General features: G+C 34.4%; 4 protein-coding genes and 1 long non-coding RNA gene across 6 annotated transcripts; all 5 read right to left on the reverse strand.

Annotated features, from left to right (window-relative positions):
* Positions 1 to 235: 235 nt before the first annotated feature.
* On the reverse strand, positions 236 to 11,551 carry LOC101247485 (O-fucosyltransferase 38). 2 transcript variants are annotated; one of them, XM_004249852.5, is made up of 11 exons: positions 11,226 to 11,550; positions 10,719 to 10,797; positions 10,251 to 10,318; positions 7,588 to 7,676; positions 6,942 to 7,119; positions 4,710 to 4,838; positions 4,217 to 4,353; positions 2,769 to 2,982; positions 2,480 to 2,661; positions 1,566 to 1,658; positions 236 to 695 (listed from the first exon to the last, which is right to left on the reverse strand). In XM_004249852.5, exons 1-11 carry the CDS (start codon positions 11,412 to 11,414, stop codon positions 572 to 574), a joined length of 1,482 nt encoding a protein of 493 aa, XP_004249900.1. In that variant the 5' UTR covers positions 11,415 to 11,550; the 3' UTR covers positions 236 to 571. The 2 variants fall into 2 exon arrangements, 1 of the variants encoding a protein (XP_004249900.1); XR_011212428.1 differs by having other exon boundaries at positions 634 to 695; positions 1,566 to 1,653; positions 11,226 to 11,551.
* A 645-nt stretch (positions 11,552 to 12,196) lies between these two features.
* On the reverse strand, positions 12,197 to 13,295 carry LOC138339580 (uncharacterized). The gene is made up of 2 exons (XR_011212429.1): positions 12,885 to 13,295; positions 12,197 to 12,619 (listed from the first exon to the last, which is right to left on the reverse strand). It is a non-coding gene; the product is annotated as an uncharacterized lncRNA (long non-coding RNA).
* Positions 13,296 to 13,645: 350 nt separating this feature from the next.
* Positions 13,646 to 18,322, reverse strand: LOC101247776 (NADH dehydrogenase [ubiquinone] iron-sulfur protein 5-B). The gene is made up of 2 exons (XM_004249853.5): positions 18,064 to 18,322; positions 13,646 to 14,006 (listed from the first exon to the last, which is right to left on the reverse strand). Exons 1-2 carry the CDS (start codon positions 18,211 to 18,213, stop codon positions 13,902 to 13,904), a joined length of 255 nt encoding a protein of 84 aa, XP_004249901.1. The 5' UTR covers positions 18,214 to 18,322; the 3' UTR covers positions 13,646 to 13,901.
* Positions 18,323 to 18,934: 612 nt separating this feature from the next.
* Positions 18,935 to 20,701, reverse strand: LOC101264585 (chitinase 2-like). The gene is made up of 2 exons (XM_019210881.3): positions 19,975 to 20,701; positions 18,935 to 19,628 (listed from the first exon to the last, which is right to left on the reverse strand). Exons 1-2 carry the CDS (start codon positions 20,271 to 20,273, stop codon positions 19,079 to 19,081), a joined length of 849 nt encoding a protein of 282 aa, XP_019066426.2. The 5' UTR covers positions 20,274 to 20,701; the 3' UTR covers positions 18,935 to 19,078.
* Positions 20,702 to 22,874: 2,173 nt separating this feature from the next.
* On the reverse strand, positions 22,875 to 24,193 carry LOC101248066 (guanylate kinase 2, chloroplastic/mitochondrial). Its single transcript, XM_004249854.5, has one exon. The coding sequence runs from the start codon at positions 23,885 to 23,887 to the stop codon at positions 22,973 to 22,975; it is 915 nt and encodes a 304-aa protein (XP_004249902.1). The 5' UTR covers positions 23,888 to 24,193; the 3' UTR covers positions 22,875 to 22,972.
* Positions 24,194 to 24,732: the final 539 nt, after the last annotated feature.

Consider the following 24,732-nt stretch of genomic DNA (forward strand, 5'->3'; position numbering starts at 1 on the left):
AGGTATGTTCATTCTCATTGTAGGGAAAGATCATGCCATAGTCTAACATTTAGTTGGACAAACAAAAATAGGAAGAATATATATTAAACTAGAAAGAAGAGCCTGGGACTAACACTCTTTTTAGTATCTTTTGTATCTTCTTGATGCCTTAAATGAATCATCTTCATAAATATTTTTTTAAAAAAAAAACTAGGAAGAAGAAATGATTTTGAAGATTTAGGTACCCCACAAGCAATTTACAAAGACATCAAACAGTTTTGCTCCTTAATTCCAATATAACATCATTTGTTTACAAGATAAAGAATGAAAAAAAGAATTGGAGGAAGAGGGACCGAGGAAGAGGGCGAAAGACGGACAATAGAAGTGTCATAATGCATATGTACCGAGATACTTAATCACTAGTCTAATGTAAGAAAACAAAAGTTAGCTAAATTGGCCAACAAATAATTAAGAACAGAGAAATTGAAGCCGAATAAGATGGTAGAAAATATATGATTTCAGACATTTAGATGACTGAGAACAAGAGAGACCTGCTGGCTGGAAGCAGACAAGAAGCACCCCTTTTACTTTCTTACTCTCTAGAACTGCATATACACTCTGGATATGGATTTTGGTAAAATGACTCTTCCAGTCTTGACCTTGCTCGACCTCTGACTCCCGGGGGAGCTCCAGCCCTCTTTCTTGGAGCACCTTGCCTACAAATTGCAATATGTGTAATGATTTAATTAGAAATCTGGAATTTATCAGTTATCAAGCAAACTTCAACATGGTTATAATTGTTGAAGGCTTCACAATTCCCTCGAAACAGTTTACAATTGATTGTCGTTTACTAATCACGTAAGTTTCTAGAAACAGGTTGAAAAGCCTTTAAATCAAGAATGTTTTTTTAAATGAGTAGTTGAATGTTTTTCTTTGGAAATAATTTGACAAGATATTCTACTTAAGATTTAGATTTCTGCTGCCTGAATCAGAATGAATTAATAAGTAATATGTACGGAAAAGAAAATTGGCATGACAAAATGTGAAAGAATATTGTATCCAAACCAAAATCTTAAACAATTGGTACATAATCTGAAATCAGTTAAGGGTTCTGAAGAACTTTTTTTTTTTGATGACAAGGGAAACCCGCAGCCGCTACCCTTTTGGGTGCGCACAGGGTAAAACCTGCTCCTATGCAATAGCTCGCAAACCACATAGGAGAGGTAATTTAGGGGTTCTGAAGATTACATATTTGTTTTCGGATTTTCTTGTTTTTCTTTGTCTTTTTTTCTCTCGACTATATTTTAAGGATCTCACTAAGGTTCAACAGGTGAAAGAGTGAACTTGGGGTGAGATGTAAGTTCAAGAAAATAAGTAAGGGGGTTTGGAACAAAGAAAGTAAGCTCAACAGACTGGGAGATGATACATATCCAACATAAAATGGTTTGGTTCCTGCCAGTTATTATTCCTAGGGCTTATTGTCACACCCAAGTAAGAAAAAACAGAGTTTAATAAGCTTTAAATGGAAACAATAACGTGAGCAAGTGCAACCGGTAATGTTACTAGCCATTGCATATGTATATCACCTGTTCTTATGCAAATGCCTGACAAGATGTGAAAATGATGATCCATCAAGCTGACCAGCTTCCAGCTGATCAAATATTTCAACTAGGCCTTTCCTACATGATTAGCAGATAATTATGTTGATATAAATATGTAGATGAAGAGGCCGACGCCACAAAACATAATCTAAATTGCCCAATTTTAAATGTCCTAACGACTTCTATATGACTCTTCCCTAAGAGAATACTGAACTGTTTGCCAAACAGCAGAGGCCAATCCAGAATTTAAGTTTTATTGGTTGAATATTTAAGGTTTTCTCATTGAGCCCATTATTTGTTTAAAATTAGGCATTCATTACTATTTGTTGCAATTTTCATAAATTTATGTTCTGTGTTGGAAGTACTGGGTTCATATGAACCCAGTATTAATACTCTACATCTGCTTCAGCCAAACAGCACTTCAGATATGCCAGTCATGGTGGGGCCAACTTTCATGTTATCACAGCACTTCCGCATTTCTAGGTGAACCTTTCAGCTATTTCTATCCCGTGTACTCGTAGCATCTTTGTGAAGCATTACAATATGAAGGATAGTAGATTTGTGTCCTAAATGAAGGCAATGGCAACACGTCAAGAAAATTACCAAGCTTAACTTAAAAAATCACTCTTCTAAAATTGATAAAATAAGCTAAAAATTTTACTTGTAAACCACACACAGAGAAACTTTATACCAACCAGAAGCAACTGCAAACAACAACATACCCACTGTAATCCCACAAGTGGCAAGTGGGGAGGGTAGGGTGTGTGCAGACCTTACCCCTACCTCCCCTCAAGGAAAATTAAAAAAAAAATAAGCAGGTCGAAAAAAGAATTAAGGGGAATGAAGAAGTCATGGCAAAGGAGAAACAACTGCGAAATACTCATCAACTGCTTGAGTACCTGTCCGGAGTGATTGTTTTCCGGTGGCCTAAGAATCTGCGGTGCCCCTCAACTGCTCTTGCCATATTACCTGAGTGTGATGGAATGAAAACATCACTCTCTACAGAGATTAGATAATCGAGTGCTGCAGCTTGTGAGGCATGATTTGCAAACTCTCTCAGTTCTGGTGTTGCCAGCATTTCCTGCCACAAATTAGACATTTGGTTTGGTAGGTAAAAATGTGTATTGTTATGAAAGAAATTAACTCCAAGCTGCAAGATAGACAGAATGTTTAGGTGTAGGTACAAACCTTGAAAACAACATTTGGAAAGTAAGATTTGAGCTCTGAGAGACGAGTGTTACCACCATAAATTTCTCCAGCAGCAATATATATAAATGTTGACGGAGGATAACCAAGAGCTTGAAGAAATAATCCGACCTCTTTTGGAGTGAGAGGGCAGAAACCACCAATTCTCTGTTCAGTTGAGTTGATAACCTTAATCTTCCAATGATTTGTCTTCTCTCTAGTCATGGATGAGTAACATTAGATATTATACAACATTATGGGTGTTGCTCTAAATATCATTGCAACAACAGAAGAAAGGTGAAAAGATCTAAGTTACTAGAAACCATGATATCAGAAGAAATTGGAGCAGTTCTTTAATAACAACAACAACAGTCCCAGGATAATCCCCCAAGTGGGGTCTGGAGAGGTTAGAGTATATGCAGACCTTAACCCTACCTTGGCAGGAAGAGAGGTTGTTTTCGATAGACTCTCAGCTCAAAGAAAGCAAAAACACAACGTATATGAAGACTTAACGTAACAACAGCAGGATAGTAAGAAAATAGAGGCATGAGACCAAAGTAAGTAATCGAAAACTATGAATGAAAAATAAGGAAATAGTAGAATAATGAAAATTTCCTTAAATAAATACTAATACTACTAGTAGGAGAGACGAGACGCAAACTATTTACTACTAGCCTTCTACTCGAATTCTTAACCTCCACACCCTCCTATCAATGGTCATGTCCTCGGTAAGCTGAAGGCTAGTATGTCCTGCTTGATCACCTCTTCACAATACTTCTTCAGCCTACCACTACATCTCTTCAGGCCCTCCAGCGTCAGCCTCTCACACTACACCTCTTTACTAGGATATCTGTGCATCTCCTCTTGACATGCACGAACCATCTCAGCCTCACCTCCCGCCTCTTGTCCACTGTGGAAGCCACTTCCACCTTGGCAAGAATAACTTCATTTATGACCATGTCTCTCTTAGAAAGTCCACACATCCATCTCAACATTCTCATTTTACGCAGGTAAGTTCTACAGTTGTATGGGGGGTGAGTGTTGGCCTGTGGAGAACTCTCATGTTCAGAAGATGCAAGTGGCACCTTCTTATTACATAAAACACCAGATGCTTTAATGTCATAGATGACATCTTGACGTGCATAGTATAGTATGTACTTCAAGGTTCTGTGTATAAATAAATTTATACAGAAGAAGGGATTCTGAAGTTTCAGAACTAAATTTGAAAGCTCTAAATATCAGCCTGTATGTATAAACTTGTGATCAAAGAATTTTTGGCCATTCCTAAATAACCTACAGGCCATGAATGAGACACAATACTTTTCACCAGGCTCAGAAAAATAAATACACTGAAGGCGGATTCTCGCTCCTTTACGCAAATAATACAGCGAGCACAATTGAGGACATATATAGCAAAATTATGACAATATGATAGTGATGATGAGAGAAACCTCATCACCCGAAGTTCCTCTGCTTCTGCATCAGTAAGACCATATGTACAACCAGTAAAAGACAGCATGTCCTTCTCATATCTCAAGTGGAGTGCAACATATCTTTTTGCTCTGGTTCGCAGCTGCTCCACGAGCTTCTGTGGTATCATCATCATGTTAGTAACAAATCCCAAATAATGAGAAATATAGCTCTACTTTGCAAATGAGATCCAAAACATCAAAAGGATGTAGATGAAATTGTACTGCAAAAACTGACATGGGAATCCTACACCTAATACATAATATATTTATTTCATAATTTGAATGCCATTCTTAAACATGGAAACTTGAACACCAGAAAATTATGTGAAATGCCATAGCCAGCTAAAAAGATTCAGTGTAGTGTGACAATCCAAAAAGGAAGCTCAAAACTCCATAAGTGTTTCTGGTGTTACTAAAATTACTAGTCCCACATTGTTATCATATTTGTCAGATGATGGTTCTAAGTTCTAACCTTTCCAAGTCTCTCAATAGGAGGAGAGAAGCGGAGAGCACTATACAGAGCACGGCATCTTAATCTCTGAATATCAAGAGGCAGTTCATTGTTCGCAAGGCGAGAATCAGATTTAGCAACATGAATGACCTGCAATAATGTGCAATAAGCTAACTTTCGATTTCAGACATATACTTTAGTAGACAAGGCAAGAGAAAAATGGGATCAAGTCTCATGAACAAAAGGAAATAGAAATAAAGCATCCCTTGTAATAACGGATTTTACTGATAATATCAACATCATAAACTGATAAAGTTTAAATAAAATAATAAATTTAATCCCCTTCCAGATTTCATAGTTTTGGGATTAAATGCTATCTCCGACATCTTAGAGTAGTTAACAAATCTTAGACTATTGAAAAGAAAGATCAATTTCGTGGCTAATAAATTTCAATGGTCAATTATACCTTCCATGACAAGGCTTCAACTGATTAATATTTGCAAGTTTTTGGTATTAATTCATTGATATGTCTGCACCAGCTTGAGCTGAGCATTGAAGTGATACAATACACTTCAAGCTTTTTAATTTGCTTTCTGCTAATAGTTAGTGAAGTTGTCCCTTATTCTCCATCAAATCGAACAACATAATGAAAGTTGCTTATCATATTACTTACAACTTTCATATATTTGGAGTAGATTCACGAATGGTCACTCAACTTTTATTTTATTGCACCAAAGTCTATTTTTGTAACAAAAAATCACTCAAGCAGTTGGTTAGGTGAAACACCCACTAACGTAACTCTTTCTTGTTATCTTCAGTCTGACCCAACCTCAAGATGCCACTGTAGAAAAAGTTTGGAATGATCAAGGCTGAAACCTGAGCTTCAGAATTATTGGCAGTATTCTACACCTCTCAATTTATTCAAGAGCCTTTATGCCTCTGAAGACACAGTACTGTATGCAAGTGGATAAACTAGAGAGATTCTCAGTCAAGTCAGCCTACAAAGAGTTTAATCAATCCAACAACCAGCTTAGTGGTTGGCCCTGGAAATTCATGTAGAAAGTCATAATTCATCTCTGGTTGCAAGTTTCACCTCGCTCGTGGCCAGGAAAGAAGTCCTAAGTCCTAACTCATGAAAATCTTGCAAAAAAGGGCTTCCACCTATGCTCTAGACGTTATATGCGTGGAGAAGAAACAGAGACAATCAGCCATTTTTCTCCATTGCAAGTTAACTGAACAACCTTGGAGGATTTTCCATAATTTAACAGGAATCATGAGGGTGATGCCAAGAGATACACTTGTAGTGTTGGAACGAATACAACATTCACTCAAAATAGAAGGAAAGATGGAAGACTGTTCCTGCTTGCATTACGGAAAGAGAGAATCAAAGGTGTCCTGAAGACAACACTAGCTCCATCCAGAAACTGAAGACGAAGTGTTTAGCCCTTTTGTTATTTTTGGTGTAAACATGAATATATGGAAGATATAGAATCCTTAGTTGATGGTCTAGGATTTCTGTGAGTAGTTTTAGGTTCAGAACATCTTCCAATATTACCTTTTTTAATTATGGATAGCTGCAGTTTTTATGTTGCACCAAATGGTTATACAAAGAAATTATTTAAAATATCAGTCAACTTAGCTATAGTATGACAAAAATTTAATAAACTATTTCGCGTAACCAGAAAATCACTGAAAGTGTTACAGAAAGTCAGTAAGCATTTTTTATTGTAACCAAAAAATCAATTCAAATTTACCTAATTATCATATAAAATGTCTCTTTTGTATTCTCCTAATGACTTTTTTGATATTTAGGCAAAGTTGAGAGACTTTTTTTTTTTGCAAAAAAAAAAAATTTAGTGACTTCCGTGATACTTAAATAAAGTTAAGTGATTTTCTTGTTACAAAAAATAGTAGAGTAATTTTAGTACAATAAAGAGTAAGCTGAGTGACCCTTCATAAAATTAACCCTCATATAAACATCAGAGGTTTTGTTGAGCAAATATTGTTTGAAAAGAGAAATGTTCTGAATGTGTAAGACCGCTATGCACACTATTAGGATGTTGTCCATACAGATATATAATAACTTCGACACCATGTTCCACAATCTTCTATTTATATATTAACAATTTCCATGGCAGTAAACAAGCGCAACAAGGTAGCAACAATTTCTTGATTTGGTGGCCATTGCAAGAGAGAGGTTAAGACAATCTACCTTAAAAAAAAAAAGGGTGATAGGAAGAAGATTTTACATGCCTGATGCTCCTTCCACAATTGAGTCATTTCTTCATAGTAACCCACTCCTGACCATGACGTGAAGTGCTTCCTAGCTCGAGGTAAAGATTCTATTTCTTTAGGAAGCTCTTTAATAATCATGAGGTCTCCTCTTAATGCTTTGATGAAATGGTTCTCATCAAATATATCTGAAAATGTACTGTACATTAGCCCATTAGAACAAACTAGAGTAAGTATGTTTAGATAAAGTGAAAAAAAAAAAGCAGTTGGTAGAGATCAAAGCACTCATCAGAAATTTTACAAGAAACAAGAAAAATATCAGAGTCTAAACTTGTAAAGAAATAGATCTTGGGCCTAACTCAACCTCAAAAGATAGCTCGTGAGTGGAGGATTGCCCAAATCCATAAAAAGAGACCAGACAGCTGGAGCATGGGCAATTTAATTTTGGGGCTCAACATCGGGTATGATGGGTCCTGCTATGGTACCATGTAAATAAATGAATCTTGGACCTAACTCAACCTCAAAATCTAGCCCATGAGGAGGGGACTGCACAAGTCCATACAAGGAGACCACCATCTAAGCAATACATTACATATATAAACACATTTCTAAAAGAATGACAAGCCATGTGAAGTTGTAAGATATACAGTACAGAAAAAAATATGACCTTGAATCTTGCCAGAATGAACGCTTGTCCAATTGAGGAATTACCAAAGTTGCATTCATCACATGTGCCACTGCCACCATGTCAGCTATCTGTAAGCAAAAAGAAGCAAAATGAAAAAATTAAGACTGAAGGGGAAAGTACTTCATTAACTTATAAATATGTGGATATATTTGCTTAAAGAAAGGGCATGACCAGAATGACATTTCAATAATGAGACGGGACTACATCCAACAACATAATGATTCATGAGTCAGCACTTCAGAAGTCATGGCATAATCATCTTACCAATGTAAAACAAAATTAGCAAAACTTATGGAACTTTGTCCCTTGGAGTGAACGTGAATAAATGAAAATCAAAGATCAGTCCTTGTATGTTCGAACAACGCCGAGATACGTGGCATCCTATCCAAGGTTCAGCGCCCATCTTTGAAAACTTTATTTCCACCCATTATACAAGAAATTGGGAATTTCATAATGTCTACATCAACGTATATTGGGAATGCAACGGCTGAAGATACAAGAAGACCAAGGCTCAACGCAAGTCAACCCTCGGATGTGCAAATCCCAAATCCACGGGCAAATTCCTGTCCGTCTCATCCTTTTTCCACCCGTAAATCAGCTCATCTTTAAAATAAAGTGACACTTATGCGTTTATTTCCTGTCTGATATTTTGCCTATCTTTGAAAAATCGAGTCTTAGATTTTCCTGGCAACATGTCAATTCCTTACTAAGTAAAAATATTATTTGATCTAGTAACTTTAAAAGTGGATTAAGAGTAGATGAATATCTTATTCTATGATATGTTCAATTCGTAGATTAAGAGTAGATGAAATCTTATTTTTATGATATGTTTCAATTTAAAGTTAACTATTTTATTTTATTTTGAGAAAGAATTTGAAGTTAACTTAGTGACCTATAGAATTTGGTATGACTGATAGCTTTGGTTTGAGGAAACTAATTCTTCTAGTTAGCATAATACTCAATTTGATTTACACGTATGATAAGTTCCAGGTTTCTAATTTGACACATATGAATCAAATATGTATGGTGCATGATTTCATTATCTGGATATAGAGTTAAAACTCAAAAATGGTCAAAAAATGGAGTTCTTATTCAAATTTTTATTATCATAATTTCAAAGCATTGTATGACATTAAGTTAAGTCAATCATTTTTGGCATTTGCTTAAAGCTCAATACATGTCTTTTGAGTCAGCCTCAAACAGTGTGAAAATGGAAGATAAATCTGTCCAGAGGCCGAAATTACATCAGCAGGAGCAGATAAAATGGGGTAGGAGCAGTAATACTGCATAGAGCCTGAAGATCATCTGTTAGTAGCAAAGATTGGGTCTCAGGAGCCCAATTTAAATTTTCTCTTATTTCTTGATTTCATTGTATTGTATACTAACATTCATTCTAACTTGGATGAATCCCCCTTGAGTTGCTATGTTTTATTTTTGGTTCCTTGTAATTTTATTTGTCTTAAATACTGAAGTTTTAAATTAACTTAGATTGCCTTGAGAGTTTCAAAAGAGTTTTTCTTTTCAAACAGTCCAAAAGAGCTTTTCTTTTCAACAAAATGCCAAAAATACTTTTTCCTTTCACATATTAAAAAATTTAAGAAATTCTTCAATCAATTAAGTTAGTCAAATAATTGTTTAGTTAAATCAACAGATAACCATGTGTTAAGCAGACATTTCAAGGGCTTAGAACCTTCTCGAAATGTTAATAGGAACCCTATCTTTGAAATTTTGAAAAGATTTTTCTGTTAGAATCTTTTTTTAAAAATTAAAGGTTTTCATAATTGCCTTGCAAAATTAAGTGGCAACTCTGTTTTCAAAATAACCATTCTTTCTTTTTGTTGCCAAGTTAGGGTTTTGAGGATTTGAAGTAAACTTACAAAATTAACATGTAAGTTTCTGTGATGCCACAAAAACTTGGACGTTTATTTAATTTTCCATGAAGAGAAAAGGAGATCAAGCTAATAAAATTGGGCGAGGTCAACCTTAACCAATAGACATGTCCAGATCTGCCATTTCTTTCCAAAACTATGCCAACTTACAATCATAATTCATCGTCTTCTTGCTGGGAACAACGTTTTCTGGTCTTATAGAAATCTAATTCCCATTCATATGACATGTTATGATTATTTTATGTGATAAAAAGTATAAATGAGAAAAGTGTTTTTCTGTATACCAAATATGTCTCAAATTTAAAGAATCATCAAATTGCTAGTGCATCATTTAGCTATTTCCTTGCAGCAACACAACTTCGTATGAGACTGCTTTTTTTGTTAACTTCCCCCCCACCCCCTTTATCTATGAATGCTATTTTTACAGACTTCATTCCAAACAGCGTATAAACTTAAAGGCCCACTTTAATTTGTCTTACTTTAATATCTATTTCTAAGCTGAAGGTTTTAAATGGCTCAGCTTCAATCAAGTTAACTTGTTGAATGATACCCTAGGAATATACAAGTAGAAGTGCATACAAGTTACTACATGCCCACTAGCATTTACATGTTTAAGCTAATCCACACTTTTAGCTCGTCTAACCGTAGCATGAAAGCAATTTCTTTGAATTATTGTGGATTAAAAACAAGAACAATTATGTAACATACACACAGAAAATGGAAATTAGAAATCTAAGGAAAGATCAAACTTACACCCGTCCTCATTTGATTTAATCCACCATTACTTTTTACAGTCAAGTAGCGTTTCCACCCTAGAGCAGCTGGACAAGAAGTATAAATTCTGCATAAGACTATCTGCTTAAAAGTTACAGCATACAAAAGGTTCATATTGTGCATGAGTTGGTACATGTTTAAGAGATTGCAATTGATAGAAAACAGCAAAGGCATGATCTTTTATCTATTTTTATGACTGAAATACGCTGTTTCAGCTTTAAACAAACACAGGCATGAACTGATAGAACACATAAGAAACGACATACAGAAAATTGTCCCCACACCCTATAAAAAGAATCTGAAAAATGAGATCTTGAGATAATCAAGTATTTCCCTTTTACAAAATTCAGAAAAAATTAGTGCTCCCAAAAGGCAATGGAGATACCTTTTTTCCATATTAACTAGCAGGTAGCAAAAGAAGCACAAGCTGTAGTAGTAGAGTTTAACCTTTGTATTTTGCAGTTGGCTTAATGCATGGATGTAAACCATGGCTCTTTGAAGCTTCCCAAACAGAATTATCTTCATTCTGCAAAAGTCAAAAGAAGACGTTCTCACTAACACAAGTCATCTCATGGTGCTCAACCTACTCCATTAACAACTAGGCCAACGGGAGTAGCAAGCAAGAGCTGAGGGGTTCTTCCGAACCTACGACAAAAAACTACACTATTTCTACATTGTTAAAGTAATATTTCACATATGCCTGTACTTTTTATATTTCAAATCCTTTTCTTGAAAATCCTAACTCCGCCACCAACTAGGCCACCCCTTGATGCAATAAAAAGCAAAATTTCAGAAAATTATGACATATCCAGAAACTCTCTAGCCCAAATTACAAAAGATCAGCTCAAACCACCCATCAATAAACTAAGCAATATAAGCAAAACAACACAGCAGAATCACCATAAAAATGAAAACTTTAAGCAATTTCAAGAAATAAATAAATTAAATAACAACCTCATCGAATTCAGGCTCTTCCTTCTTCTCCGATGCCAAGACAAGCTTTTGTTCATCTTCTACGATATCCTTAGTGTAATAAAAGAATACGAACATTGACAAAACAAAAAAGAGGAAAATGTAGAGAGTAATTGAGAAATTGGATGTCCTCCTTGTCGTTCTGTACTGAGTATGGCCTCTGTTCCCCATTTCTTATACAAAATTTCACACTCCTCGACTCATCAATGGCTACAAAATTACACAATTTTCGATGCTTCAGAGTTCAGAGAGTCGAATTTTGGGAGAATTTGTTGATTTGATTTGGGTTACAACACAGATTCATAGTTGGAAAATGGCATTTTACGTCCCCTAGATTTGTAGATAGTTCATCTCAGTTCTAATTTTTGTGTTATTGACACTTATGCCCTTATTTTGTACTCGTTGACGTTAAGTATCGATTTGTTTGTCTTATTTCATTTTTTATTGATTTAAAAAGGGCTTTCTGTTTTTTATTTTTAGTGACTCTCTAATTCTAACGAAAACATATTTTTAAAGATCACAAGATTAAAGATATTTTGTGAGATATAAGTTATATATTTTTGTGTTATTGTAAACCTCAAATTATGCTCTCACGTGACTTTAGTTTCTAAAGAAGACATAAGGTCAATTGCTAAGAACTTGTTTAAACATACTTATTTTAGATGTTTTAAATATTGAAAAAATAATTCAAAAAGTCATGAATTATATGTTAAAATCAATAAAGAGTCAAAAGTATCTTTAAACAACGTGAAAATGAATAAAAATATACTTAGTTGATAGTTTGATCCATAAATGTCCTTGTTAACAATAATTTAATCTAAAAATAAACTTAATATTACGTTATGGAACAATTGAGCTTATTGTTGGACTGATTATTCAGAGCCAGCAATTGATTGTCGGATTTCGTCCGGCAACTAGAAAAAAATCACTTCGGGGTCACTATGGTGTGACAATTCTAAAATTCATAGTTTATTTCTGATAAAGCCTTTGAAAATTATCATTGTATCCCGCATATAACATTATGAAAATATACAATAATTTCATTGTACATGTCAGCTTAATTTAGTTGGCTAACATCAAAATTCTTCGATTCAATAGAGTCATCAAGATCCGAGTGACCAGAATGATCAGCAGAGAAGTTTCGCAAGTTTGTGAAGACAAATTCTCGTCACTCAGTTTTCAATTGATCGCGAGATTGATTTTCTAACGGTTGAGTTTAGTCGGCCTATTTGATTAATATGTAACCAACTAAGAGAATAGTAATGACATTGAATTTGCATGTTATCTTCTTCTCCAAAGTTCTTCCCAATTTCTTTATTCTCAATCTTTAATAATCTTCTTTATCGTGCTATGAGCTATTATCACGAGTCCGAAGCCTAAAGAGTGAAAAATGTTAACAAAAATTTTCAAAACGGTATATGAAATTTCTTTTAACCAAAACGGTAAAATCGCTCATGAAGTAGCAATTTTGTCCGCTTGAAAAAGTAAAATCGCTTCCCATTTTCTGTTATTCTTGTTATTAGCTTAGCCAATATAATCAAAAATCGTCCCAAATAATAAATATGTATGTGATATTGTGAATACTGGATAATAGAAAAAGGAAACATATTATAGAACATAATACAATGTCTATATAGATACCTTTTCTGGACTTCTGTAATAATGGTATTGATATAGGCAAGGCATATAACATCTAGCAATAAAAAGTCTTGGACAAACCAATGTCACCTTGTAAACCTTAATACTAATCTTCCTCTTTGATAATTCATCACCAATTCCAAAAGATATAAACATGGCCATCTTACAAATTTTTTTAAACAACTTGTTTAATAAATCCTTGAAACTCATGTTCCTTCTGGTAAAATGGTAGCTATTGAGAAATACCCTTCTGGACTGCAAATATTCATAATCTCCATTGATTAATCTGAAGCTTTCACTCTTCACAAAATCACTAGGAAAAATTGGAGAGACTCTTGTACTATGAATTGAATTGCATGTGCTCATCCAATTAGCCATAGTGTTCATGCATATAAAAAGGAGTACACTCTCTGTGTATGTGGTGTTTAATTTGTTCGTATTTATAGTTTGCATACAAGTAAATGTAATCAACATCATGTGAGAGAGTCTCCTGAGTAGTTCAACTAATGTAGTTGTTGTATACTATGTTTGGTAGCTTTTGTTGCACCCATTAATTTTCTACCAATAACTAAGAGTTTAGACTAATGAATAAACCACTTACTATATTCATCAAGTAAAAAGGGTACATCACTCTATATTGTATCAGGTTATCAAAATAGGAAAAGAAACTGAGGGTGTTCATAACATTTAGCAAAATCCTAGCTCTTTTCATCATGATGCAGGCTTCCCATCGCGAATTTCATATTACACGTAAGAGTCACAGATTTCAAAGAAAGAACTGATATCATAGGTCTAGTGCCAATGGTAAGAAGTAAATGTGCCCTTAAAACATATGTTCCTTATCACCAACAAAACGAAGGCCAGGCCATATGAGAAAGAAACTGAACTGAGTCATTTCAATGATGCAACTCACATCAAATGCAACTGATAGAATTCTTTATTTCAAAATTCAAAACCACATACAGTTTACTTCAATGTCTTTTAGTTGATAAAACCATGATTGATCAAGAATAATAAAGGTCAGTGATGACCACCACCACCACCATCTACACCTTCCTTTTTCTTTTGTGAAGCAGCTCTCAATTGGCGCTGCTCCTCTTTGTAGATTCGGTTCCTACGTTGATACTGCAGTAAAGGAAACAACAACCCTGTAACTAAAGAGTACAATGAGAAGTACCAAACGATTTATGAATATATCTGAGCCATCATTTGTTTTTGAGCTAGAGAATTCCAAAGAATTTTACCACATCAAAAATGACAACATGGATTGAATCAGTCGGTCATCGACAGCTCAAAAGGAGGGGAAGTGAAGAGGGAATGACCATATATCCATTTTTTTAATAAGTAGGAGACAAGCATGTAGCAGGTGGGGCAGTAACATAGTAGAGAAAGAACTCTCAATCGTATAAGACATCGACAGTAGCCAAGTAATAGAGTTCTATAGTCTGTCCCAGAAAAATAATGAGCTTAAGGCACCGGTACACCACATGAACACTACTAATTCATGCACCTCAAGGCTTCAATATCTCTTAATCTTCAGTTGATACATATATCAAAGTGTCTTATAAGGCCAATTTGGGCTTATTTGTGGTTAAATTAAGAAGGAAATCAATCAAATTTAATGAGTTCTAATCAATCAAAAAGCATTGTCCTGAACATGAGCAATAACAATAACATAAGCAGAACAAGTAGGATAGTATGTTAGTAGTCTATGAATCTAAGTAGAATTAAGAGGTGCAAAGGATCCAACAAGTTTGATCTACAAATAGTGGAACTGTGAAAGACTGAAAAGTGAAAACCAGAGTACCATACGGAGTTTCAAATGTCAGTAGATTAGTAATCCAACAATCTAGGTAGAGCACTAAAGTGTCCCAATAAGATGAAAAGAAGAGGATAGGAAGCACAGACACAATACCTAATTTAACATATTGAAGTCAGAAGACACTCACACACCCTGGAAAATGTCTGCCATAGATGTTAAAGTTTATTCGTTCAACGGGCAAGGACTATTCTTGGATATCAATGGGACTTTGCTCCAAATTCAACCTAATTTGAAGGAACATAGACACTAGAGAGATAGCAATGCTCCACAATTTTCACCAAATATAATTTCACAAAATGTTACCACATGCAAGTATATGTCCATATACGTGGAGCATTTTCTAATTGCATCATCTGATTTTAAATGGAAATACATTAGTCCCTAAAACATTATAACTAGTCAAAAGAAGAGGTTTCTACAAAATTCATGCCTCTATATGACAAAGAGAAGAGCAGAGGACGATTTTATAAACAGGGAGGAAAGATGCCGCTTTCAGTTGAGCAGAGAGAAGTATTGCCCATTGAGTCAATGATTAAGATGAACAGAGGATGATTGTATAAACAGGGACGAAAGACATCACTTTCAGATGAGCAGAGAGAAATACTGCCCATTGAGATTATTAAGTACTTCCCATCACTTTCTTTTCTTTTTCTTTCTTTTGGGGGTAGAAATAAATGCCAAAGTTTTTCTACATACAAATATCTGATTTTGCAAAGGTCAGGGATTAGCAAATCCTGACTTTGAGAACAGAGATCATAATTTATTTGGCACCATCACAGTAGAAGGTACCTTTCTCACTCAACTAATGCCATTAAGTCTAAGAAAACATAGTTTCCTTGATGTAGGTAATTTCTTGCAGTAGCTAAACTTGGAAAAGGCTTCCACCATTTACTTCACTCATTAACATATTAGAATAATTAAGCATGTATTAATACAAGTAGTATATGAGCTACAAACTGAAATGTGTACTCTCAACACGGAAAATGAAAGGAGGGTTTGCTACTTCGCTGGGTGAGATCTACAAACAGCTATTGAAGCTTCTTTCCTATTACTTCACCTGTCACCAATTTCTAATCTAATTTCTACATCAAGTAATGAGGTTTATACAACTTGTCAGGACCATAAAACACCTAACCACAAGCCCCCAACTTATGAGAAAGATCTCGGCTGTAGCTTGAGGCACTTCCAAGAGAAAATAACAACGCTTCTCAGAAGAGTAGATAGTAATGCTGATAGTGACAAGAAGATCAATTAATGAAAGAGCCAAAATCAAATAACAGGGAAAAAAATAGCTGTATAAATCAAGATTCGTCTCTTTTTGAGACTCCATAAAAAATTAGCTGATGTAATGTTTTCTACAGATTTAGGACGAGACAATGCACACAAGGTGCTTAACTACAGATGTTCCAGTTCAGTCCTTGTAAATTGACTACTTCCATTTCCTACTTATAGCAATGCCTTTGCTTTCATGGCTTCTCTAAGAAATCACTTGAGAGACCCTAAATTTTTGTTTTTATTTTCGATAAGAGTGAAAGACCCTAAATAAGACGAATCAAAGAGGTATGTCTAGGTATAACTTTTTTATCAAAAAAAAAGAAGAGAAGTCCAGGTATAACTCTAAAATAGACAAAGGGTGGAAATCCACATCTGTGCTACAAAGAATGAGAAAATATCTGTAATCTAAAGAACTTAAAAGGTCTTTTGAGACGACTTCCCTCCACTAATTTAGGTCTATCTCGGGTTATTTTACGACCTTCAATCAGCAAAATATATCATTTATAGATCTCTTATCACATGACAAGGCTTCAGAGCACCTACTTAAATTTAAGTCCTCCTCAGCTGCTTAGTCACATAATGTGTTTGATATGATCCAAATAATGAAAAGATCTAGCAGATATATAATGTGGCATGCTGGTGAGCCAAATTTTGTCATCGCCAGTAACCTTGAATTTCCCCCAAATAGAGCTTAAAGGGAACCATAACTAGTTCAAAGTAACAGCTATACTGATATAGACCAAGTACGAATCAATTGGCATTTGGACATAATTTTGGGTAAAATTTGAAATGGAAAGAAGAGTAAGTTGAAATTGAAAAAGGATATTTGGATGTTAAAGTAGTGTTTGGAGATGAAATTCACTTGGAAAAAAGTTGACGACTTGTAAGTGAACCATTATATTACTCAATAAACTCTCCTCAAACTTTGAATTCTCTATTTTCAAGTTTGAAATAATGAACCAGATTGATAAACAGGCATTTATTTGAAATGATATCCATGCATACTTGGTAAGCCTGCCATGATGTTTGGCGACTAGACATCAGCCATATGCATATTTGGTGAATTTTTCGATAGGTTGACTTACAAATACCACTTTCTCCATTTCCCTGTATGATTCATCAGATGTATTTTCCTTGACATAAAATCATAATATTTTCAAATATCTATATTCCTTGGTATTCCAAGAAAGAGTGCAGTACAAGTATAAATGGATACTATATATGGAGGTCCTCCCCTATACATGCCAAGCGATCTCATCAATCTTTTCTTATTTTATGTCTGTATGCTACTTGAACTATCTTTCTGATGTGTTGTTTCTAATCTTGTACATCTTGCTGACTGCATATCCATCTTAACATCACATTTCTATGTTACTTGTTTTATTAATATGATGAAACTTAGAGGACCAATATTCACTACCATAATATAAATTGCTATTCTCACAGCCATTCCATAGAAGTTTCCTTTGACTTATTAGGTGTCTTTCTATCACATAGTAATCATGCAGCACCTCCTCCACTTCAACCATCCTATTTTCATTATATATGCTATATCTCTATCTATCACGTCATTCTCATGTAAGACTAGACTCAGATAACTAAATTGTTTGCATTTAGGAAATATAATCTCGCCCAATCCCACTTTACTTTTGTTCTTCTTATGAGAGCAAAACTTACAGTTTTTTCAGCATGTTTACTATTTTACTTCTACAAACCTTACAATCCATATTGTTTCTCTGTAGTTCCATCCACTCATTAACAAGTTGCTTGCTTCGTCAATTAATAAACGCCATCATCAATAACTACAGTGCAAATCACCTCCTACAGTTCCACACATATATCTGATGTTGGATGAAAAATGAAAAAAAAATCCATACTTTGAGGGAATTCAAATCTGAGAAGCTTTTATTCGAACCAATTCAGATTATAAAGTATCAAATCTCTAAAAACCCTAAATACAGCTGAGGACAAATTGCCTAATGGAACTGCTGAGTTGTTTAAATCTTCAGGATAAGGACGATTGTTAAGCAAAGGTGAAAATACCAAAGAGATCGGAATCTAATGGGAAAAAAAATCGAAATGTACCTCTTTGGAATGATGAAGACACTCGAAGTAGTCTTCTCTAAGAAGTACACAGTCCTTGGGCTCCCTGCATCGAGACATACACTCACTGAAATCCATCCAGAAATCATAGCATCGTCCTTTATTCCCTGTAATTCCCCATCCAGACGCCATTGGAGTAAACTCTTTCTTCTTCCTCTGCTATGGAAATTGGTGAATTGCGATCAGAATCGGATGTTAAGGGCTATAGCGGATCGATCCACATTTGGGCCAAGACCCAACAATATCTTCTATAAATTAAGGCCCAAATGTTTGTTTTTCACTCGTCTTGATCGATCCGTTAAAAATAAGAGAAACTTTCACATATAGCCACTTAAAAATAATTAATTACTCTATATAGCTATAGTTTAATACTTACAATTTGTAGCTACATGTTATATGGAGGAGAGAGGCGACCGAGACTGGGAGAGATAGGAGAGAGGAGAGAGAGTCGGAGAAAGGTGCATTGTATATGTAAATCAATTAGATAATTGTATATTATACATATATATTTATATATATGTCAAGGGAGAGTTGGAGAGGGAGGAGAGAGGCGAGCGAAATTGGGAGAGGGAGGAGAGAGGCGAGCAAAATTGGGAGAGTGAGGAGAGAGGAGATCTAAATTGGGAGAGTGAGGAGAGAGACGAGTAAAATTGAGAGAGGGAGGAGAGAGGCGAACGAGAGAGGGCAGAGAGTGAGAGAGAGATGAATTATATATGTATATTATACATATGCATTTGTATATATGGCAAGTGAGACTGGAAAAAGGAAAGAGAAAGGCGAGCGAAATCCAAAGACGGTACGTGATTCAAAATCAGTCTTTAATGTGTAATGTAAAATAATGTTACTTCTAAAATATTAGACTATTATCTAAAGTAGTAACATTAAAATTCATTCATATTATCAAATACAAACCCCACATTTCTAGGGTGGGGCTCTTGAAATCTCCTTATTATCTCTTCAATATTACAAATTCATTACTACAAAATAACAATATACTTCATACACTAGTAGAATTTAACAAGAATGCTTGAATTTTCCTCTCATAAATGTAATTATCCTCAGATGAAGCATCAGCAGAGTAAATCATTGCACCATTAACATGAAATCCATTAGTTTCCAGTAATTTCAATCCATCAAAAAATGCATCACCTTGAATTCCTCTTCCATCCACTTCATAGCTAGGAATTACTTTCTCTTTATTAAATTGTTCACTTCTTAGAACAAAAGCCTTCAAATAACCTCTTGGTGTACTAACTTTATCTGTATAAAATTGATGATTTACATAGTCAATTGATTCTCCATAGTTGTTGTATAGCTCTATGTATGGTAAAATTGTTCTATAATATGGTGCAATTGTTGCTATAGATATAACACTTTGGTTCTTTAAGAGAGTTATTAATTCTCCTATGCAATGAGAGAAACTTTCACTGTGTTTTGGGAATCTCTCATAGTCAATGTCAATTCCATCAAGGTTATATGTGTTGACAATTGATTTGAGGGAAGTGAATGCATTTGATATCCACTGTTGAGTGTCAATAGGCTTGTACCTGTTTAGAACATAATAGAATCGAGAATGTGTTTGAGTTAGTTGATTAAAAATAGTTGATAAGCATCAAGTACTCAGCAATTATATTTAGTGTTTATCATACGCGTAGAGGAGCGAGCGGAGGCAGCATCAGAAAATGTTACTATTTATTACATGATTAAAATTATTTTTTTAGGTATATGTATAATAACCGTTTTTCATTAGTTCGTGTGTTTTCTTCTCAGATTTTGACCCCCCTTATTAAAAATCTTGATTCCGCCACTGCTTATAAGTTAGTCTGAACAATGCATAAAATTAATCAAACGTGTGTTTTAATAAGATGAGATAGTCACGTAATTCAATAATACCAGCTAAGGACTTTTGAACCTATACTCCAACCAGAAAGGCTAGCCAAGACTTTGACATTAGGGTATTTGGATTTAATTGATGCAACTGAGTTTGGGGTTAATGTTGATGCCCAACAAGGTGAGAATTTGCCATTTTGTGGGTTCCCTAGAGAGTCAGCATCAATAGCAAAACTAAGAATGAAATGAAAGTCAATTCCTTCATCAATTGGAACATCATCAAATGTTATTGGTTTGCCTGTTGCTCCAATATACTCCATCATTACCTTCCCATCTGAAAAATAAAAATAAAAATGACACATAAGTTCATATATATGAAAAGAATATTTATATTATCAGGTTAATTGTTGAAAAGATGAAAATAGTGTTTTTAATCACAGGTGAATGAATAACGCGTAAAAACTTGTCTTGACAGAAGAACAAAAGAAGAAATCTGACTTACGAAGAGCTCGCGTCTGATTAACTGGTTGGTGAAGCAATATCTTGCCCAAAAAAATATGTTTATTATATATTACATATATTAATTAGTGATCATTAGGTAGCATTGTTTAAGCATATATAAAGAAGCGTAAAACTCAGAATAAAAAAATACAAAAATTATCCATTAATATGAGTTGTATGTTAATAAAATAATTTTGAGATTATCCTAGAACACCAAATTTAGCATATAATCTCTTTTATTTTTGTGTATTTGACATAAATTTAGCTTACAGAAAAAATACAAAATTAAAGAAGAAAAAAACCAATCTATGACTTACCACAAAATTGTCGAATTCTTAATAATAAAGCAAAGAGATGAAGGAAAATGAAGAGAATTTTAGCCATAATTGTCTTGTGGGTTCATTCATAAAAAAAAATAAAATTAATTAAGATATTATAGATTTCTAAACTAAAATTAATAATAAAAATAAAAGCCGGCAAAGATCTTTCTTCATATTTTAAAATTTTATTGCCAAAACAATTAAAATAGTTTAAGGCTAAAAAAATTTCTTGTTACAAGGCCACTATGTTAATTGCCGGTTTTGGAAATCACAACAAAGTTTGGTAAAATAGTTTAATTGATTATCAAGTTTAATGTTTATAATTAATATAAGATTTAACAACAAAGTAATACAATTTTTAACTTACGTTTAAATATACGATATGAAATAACGTTTATATATACATATATACATATCGATTGTCTTTTAACTTACGTTTAAATATGCGATATGAAATAACGTTTATATATATATATATACATGTCGATGCACTACTAGACCACGTCCTTTGAATCTTTTGTTGTATCCATATGCACATTGCACATGTAATTCACAATAGCAGAGTTGACCTTCCTTCATAACAAAGGTTCCCATCAAACATCTAACGAAGGTTCCTATCATATATATTTTGAAATATTCTTTCTTTATTCTCCTTAGCTAGAAGAATATGATTCTTGATCAAAGTTAGTGAAATATCATAAATAAATTATCATAAAGATAAAGATTATTCTATTCACAAACTTGAAAATATTCTTTTTATTTTCATGACTATAGTGTTCGTGCCAACTATTACGTATCTGGATTAATTTCACGAGATACATGTTACTTCTCACTAACAACAAGTGTCAGATAACTTTGTTCACAAAAGTTAGGACAGATAGGAACCTGAGACTTCATGCCTCATGGTTCTCCACTCAATTCATTAACAACTAGGCCACACTCTTGAGCCCTGCATCGTATCGATAGTGATTCAGGTAGCATATTAGAACAAATCCCAATCTTCAAGGTAACATTGTCTCACAGAGAAACTTGGAAAGCAATCACAGAGCTTTTAATGCCTCAATAACACCCTGTTGAGTAAAAAATTGCATATTAAAAGGTTCATAAGCCCATATATAGCTAGAATCATTCAGCAACTACAGGATGATAGGAAGATTTCTTATGAACATATAGTAGTTCTAATAATCTCTGCAGGTTACTCAACTAGCAGCAAACTAGATATTTTATTATGTATCTATTTTCTAAAATTTGTATAATGTTATCTACTTCTACTGGCACCCATGCTACAAGAAGCTTAAATGGTGCACTTTATTGAATACAACAAAGATTTCAAGCCATGCTGAGAAGACTACTGAAAGAGAGAGTCTCATACATACACTGAATGATGATATGAATTATCTTTCTTTTCTAACAATTGCATGAAAAGAGCAGTTAAATCTTAAATGAGTTGTTCTAGTTCAGATGAATAGACAGGGCAAGAGGATCATCTTCTATCTTTATGCAGAACAGTGATTGATAGGCTTAACAGAATTGGCAACACACAACATACTACTCAAAATGAACATAAACAGATACATCAAGTTCCAGAGGGAGCACAATGGAACAGAGATGCAAACTGACGACACTATTAACATAGGCAAGAATTGCCTTTCGGTTCAGACAATATCTCAAACGAGATGGTAATATGCTTTGCTGAATAAGACAAAAGAAAAATCACCTCTTGACGCTAACAATTTGCACCTTCAACACTCCATTACTCGTTCATCATAAGGCAGCAGGTAGAGTAACCATAGGAAGAACTGATGATGTCAAAAGAAAAAACCAAGTAGTGTCCCTCTGATCTTAAGGACGACATCAGTAGTATGACGAGAATTAAAGTATAGAGTGCCACCCAAGTTGACCCTAAACTTATTTGGGCTTCACTACGCCAATCAAGAAAGCTTTTTTTAAGAAAAGTATTTCCCTTTCTCCTTCAGGAAAAAACCTGACTACCTCCAAAGAACAAGCATAACAAATTTCCGACAAGTATCAAATTAGAAATCAAAATTAAACCATAACAAAACAACTATGTCATCGATCAAAGGCAAGAAGTAACATCTCATCTACTTTAACCAACCAAGAGCTCGACACGGTTAACACAAGTAGGAAAAACAATGTTGCATAAATTGAATACAAGACAACATTAAGAGTATCAGCTCAACTTAATCAAAAACAGATCAAAAAACTGAAAAACAGACTCTCTAAATTGTCACTGTTCTTTGCCTCACTTTAGCTTTCTCAGCATCAATAATAGACTCCATTAACTTAACAGAATTCTCCAACTCTCCTTCTCTATTCACTACCACATAATCAAACTCCCCCATATGCCTCACTTCCTCTCGAGACGTTGCAATTCTCACTAGCAAAGTCTCTTTAGTCTCAGTCTTCCTATCAATCAACCTCTTAACCAATGCATCTTCACTCTCCGCCACCAAGAACACAAACACTGCAGAATTTCTCAAAATCCTCCTCAGTGTTGCTGCACCTTGTATATCAACTCTCAACACAATATCCAATCCTTTAGCCATATGATCCCTAATTTGTTGCTTTGGTATACCCTTATAATCCCCATACACCAATGCATACTCCAACAACTCATGTCTCTCAATCATTGACAAAAACTCTTCTTTACTCGTAAAAAAGTAATCTTTTCCATCAACCTCACCCGGCCTTTTCCCCCTTGTCGTTGCAGTAACAACAAAATGAATATTCTCCCTAACTTCTCTAAGCCTTTTAATCACAGCATCTTTACCAACCCCACTTGGACCACTAACCACAATAATCAAAGGATGAGGCTCCGGTGCCAATGGCTCTGAACTAAACTGCGACCCCACCGCAGCCTCAAGTGCTCGATACAATTCCGCCTTATCAGCAGTTTCTGGGGGTGGTATAGGCACATGAGTGGGTCTTCTTCCTTCTGCCATAGCAGGAAATGATGAGACAAAACGTTTCGACACACGAATTGGCCTTTGAACCCAGTTTTTCAAGATTCTTTGTGTAGAGAGAAACTGTGGGTTAGGGTCGAAAACAGCAAAAGGGTTTGTGAGATTTCGATATAGGAGAAATGGGTTGCGGTTAGAATTCGCTAGAGAGGTGTAGAACCTGCGAAATTGCATCGAGTTTATAGGGGATGAGAGAGAAAATGCAGTGAATTTGGGCGTTACTGTAGAAATTGAGCTTGAATTTTACGTAAATGGATAGAGAATCTATCGATTCCAATCTAGGGTTTATCCAAATTCACAATTCCCAAATTTCAATCTTATACTGCAAGCTTTGGCTTCGTTTCGGGTCAGCCGTCGGTGCATGTGAGCTTCGCCGGTTATCTTAAGCATTTTCAGGCCACTTCTTAAATTATGTCAAAGGACAAATATACCCTTTCAATATTGCGATTTAGAATGGATATGCTCTCATTTAAAAAAGAAAAAAAAGGATATATATATATCTTTAAATTATCGTGAATGGTATACAGATATATATTTCATTATAATTTAGAGATATTGGTGCCCCTTCTATAAAAAAATTAGCGTTACATGTCCTTCACTCTAACGGAAGACTACATAGGAACACGTGATCAATCTTATTCGTTGATCCAATATTTAATAAATGTTGGATCGATAGATAAGATAATGACACATGCATGTCTATTAGTAAAAAAAGGTGTACATGCTTTAATATTTGGACAGCGAAAACCAATGTCCCAAAAATATGCCGAAAAATATTTACATACCATTTATAACAGTTTGAGAATATATTTGTCTTTTCTCCCTTAAAAATGTATATACAGTGTTATTAATGATTTATCACTATTATATTAATAATAATGGAATCATCTAAGCAGGTCATATAATGCATTCATTTTTAACTTTTGTCAATTTTATCAATGTCATTACGATCACTTTTTATTTTTGACATAACTTTTAATTAAAAATAAATAAATTTTGAAATGTCATTTATAATTGTT

This window comes from Solanum lycopersicum, chromosome 11, assembly GCF_036512215.1.
Source record: "Solanum lycopersicum chromosome 11, SLM_r2.1".
Lineage (NCBI taxonomy): Eukaryota > Viridiplantae > Streptophyta > Magnoliopsida > Solanales > Solanaceae > Solanum > Solanum lycopersicum.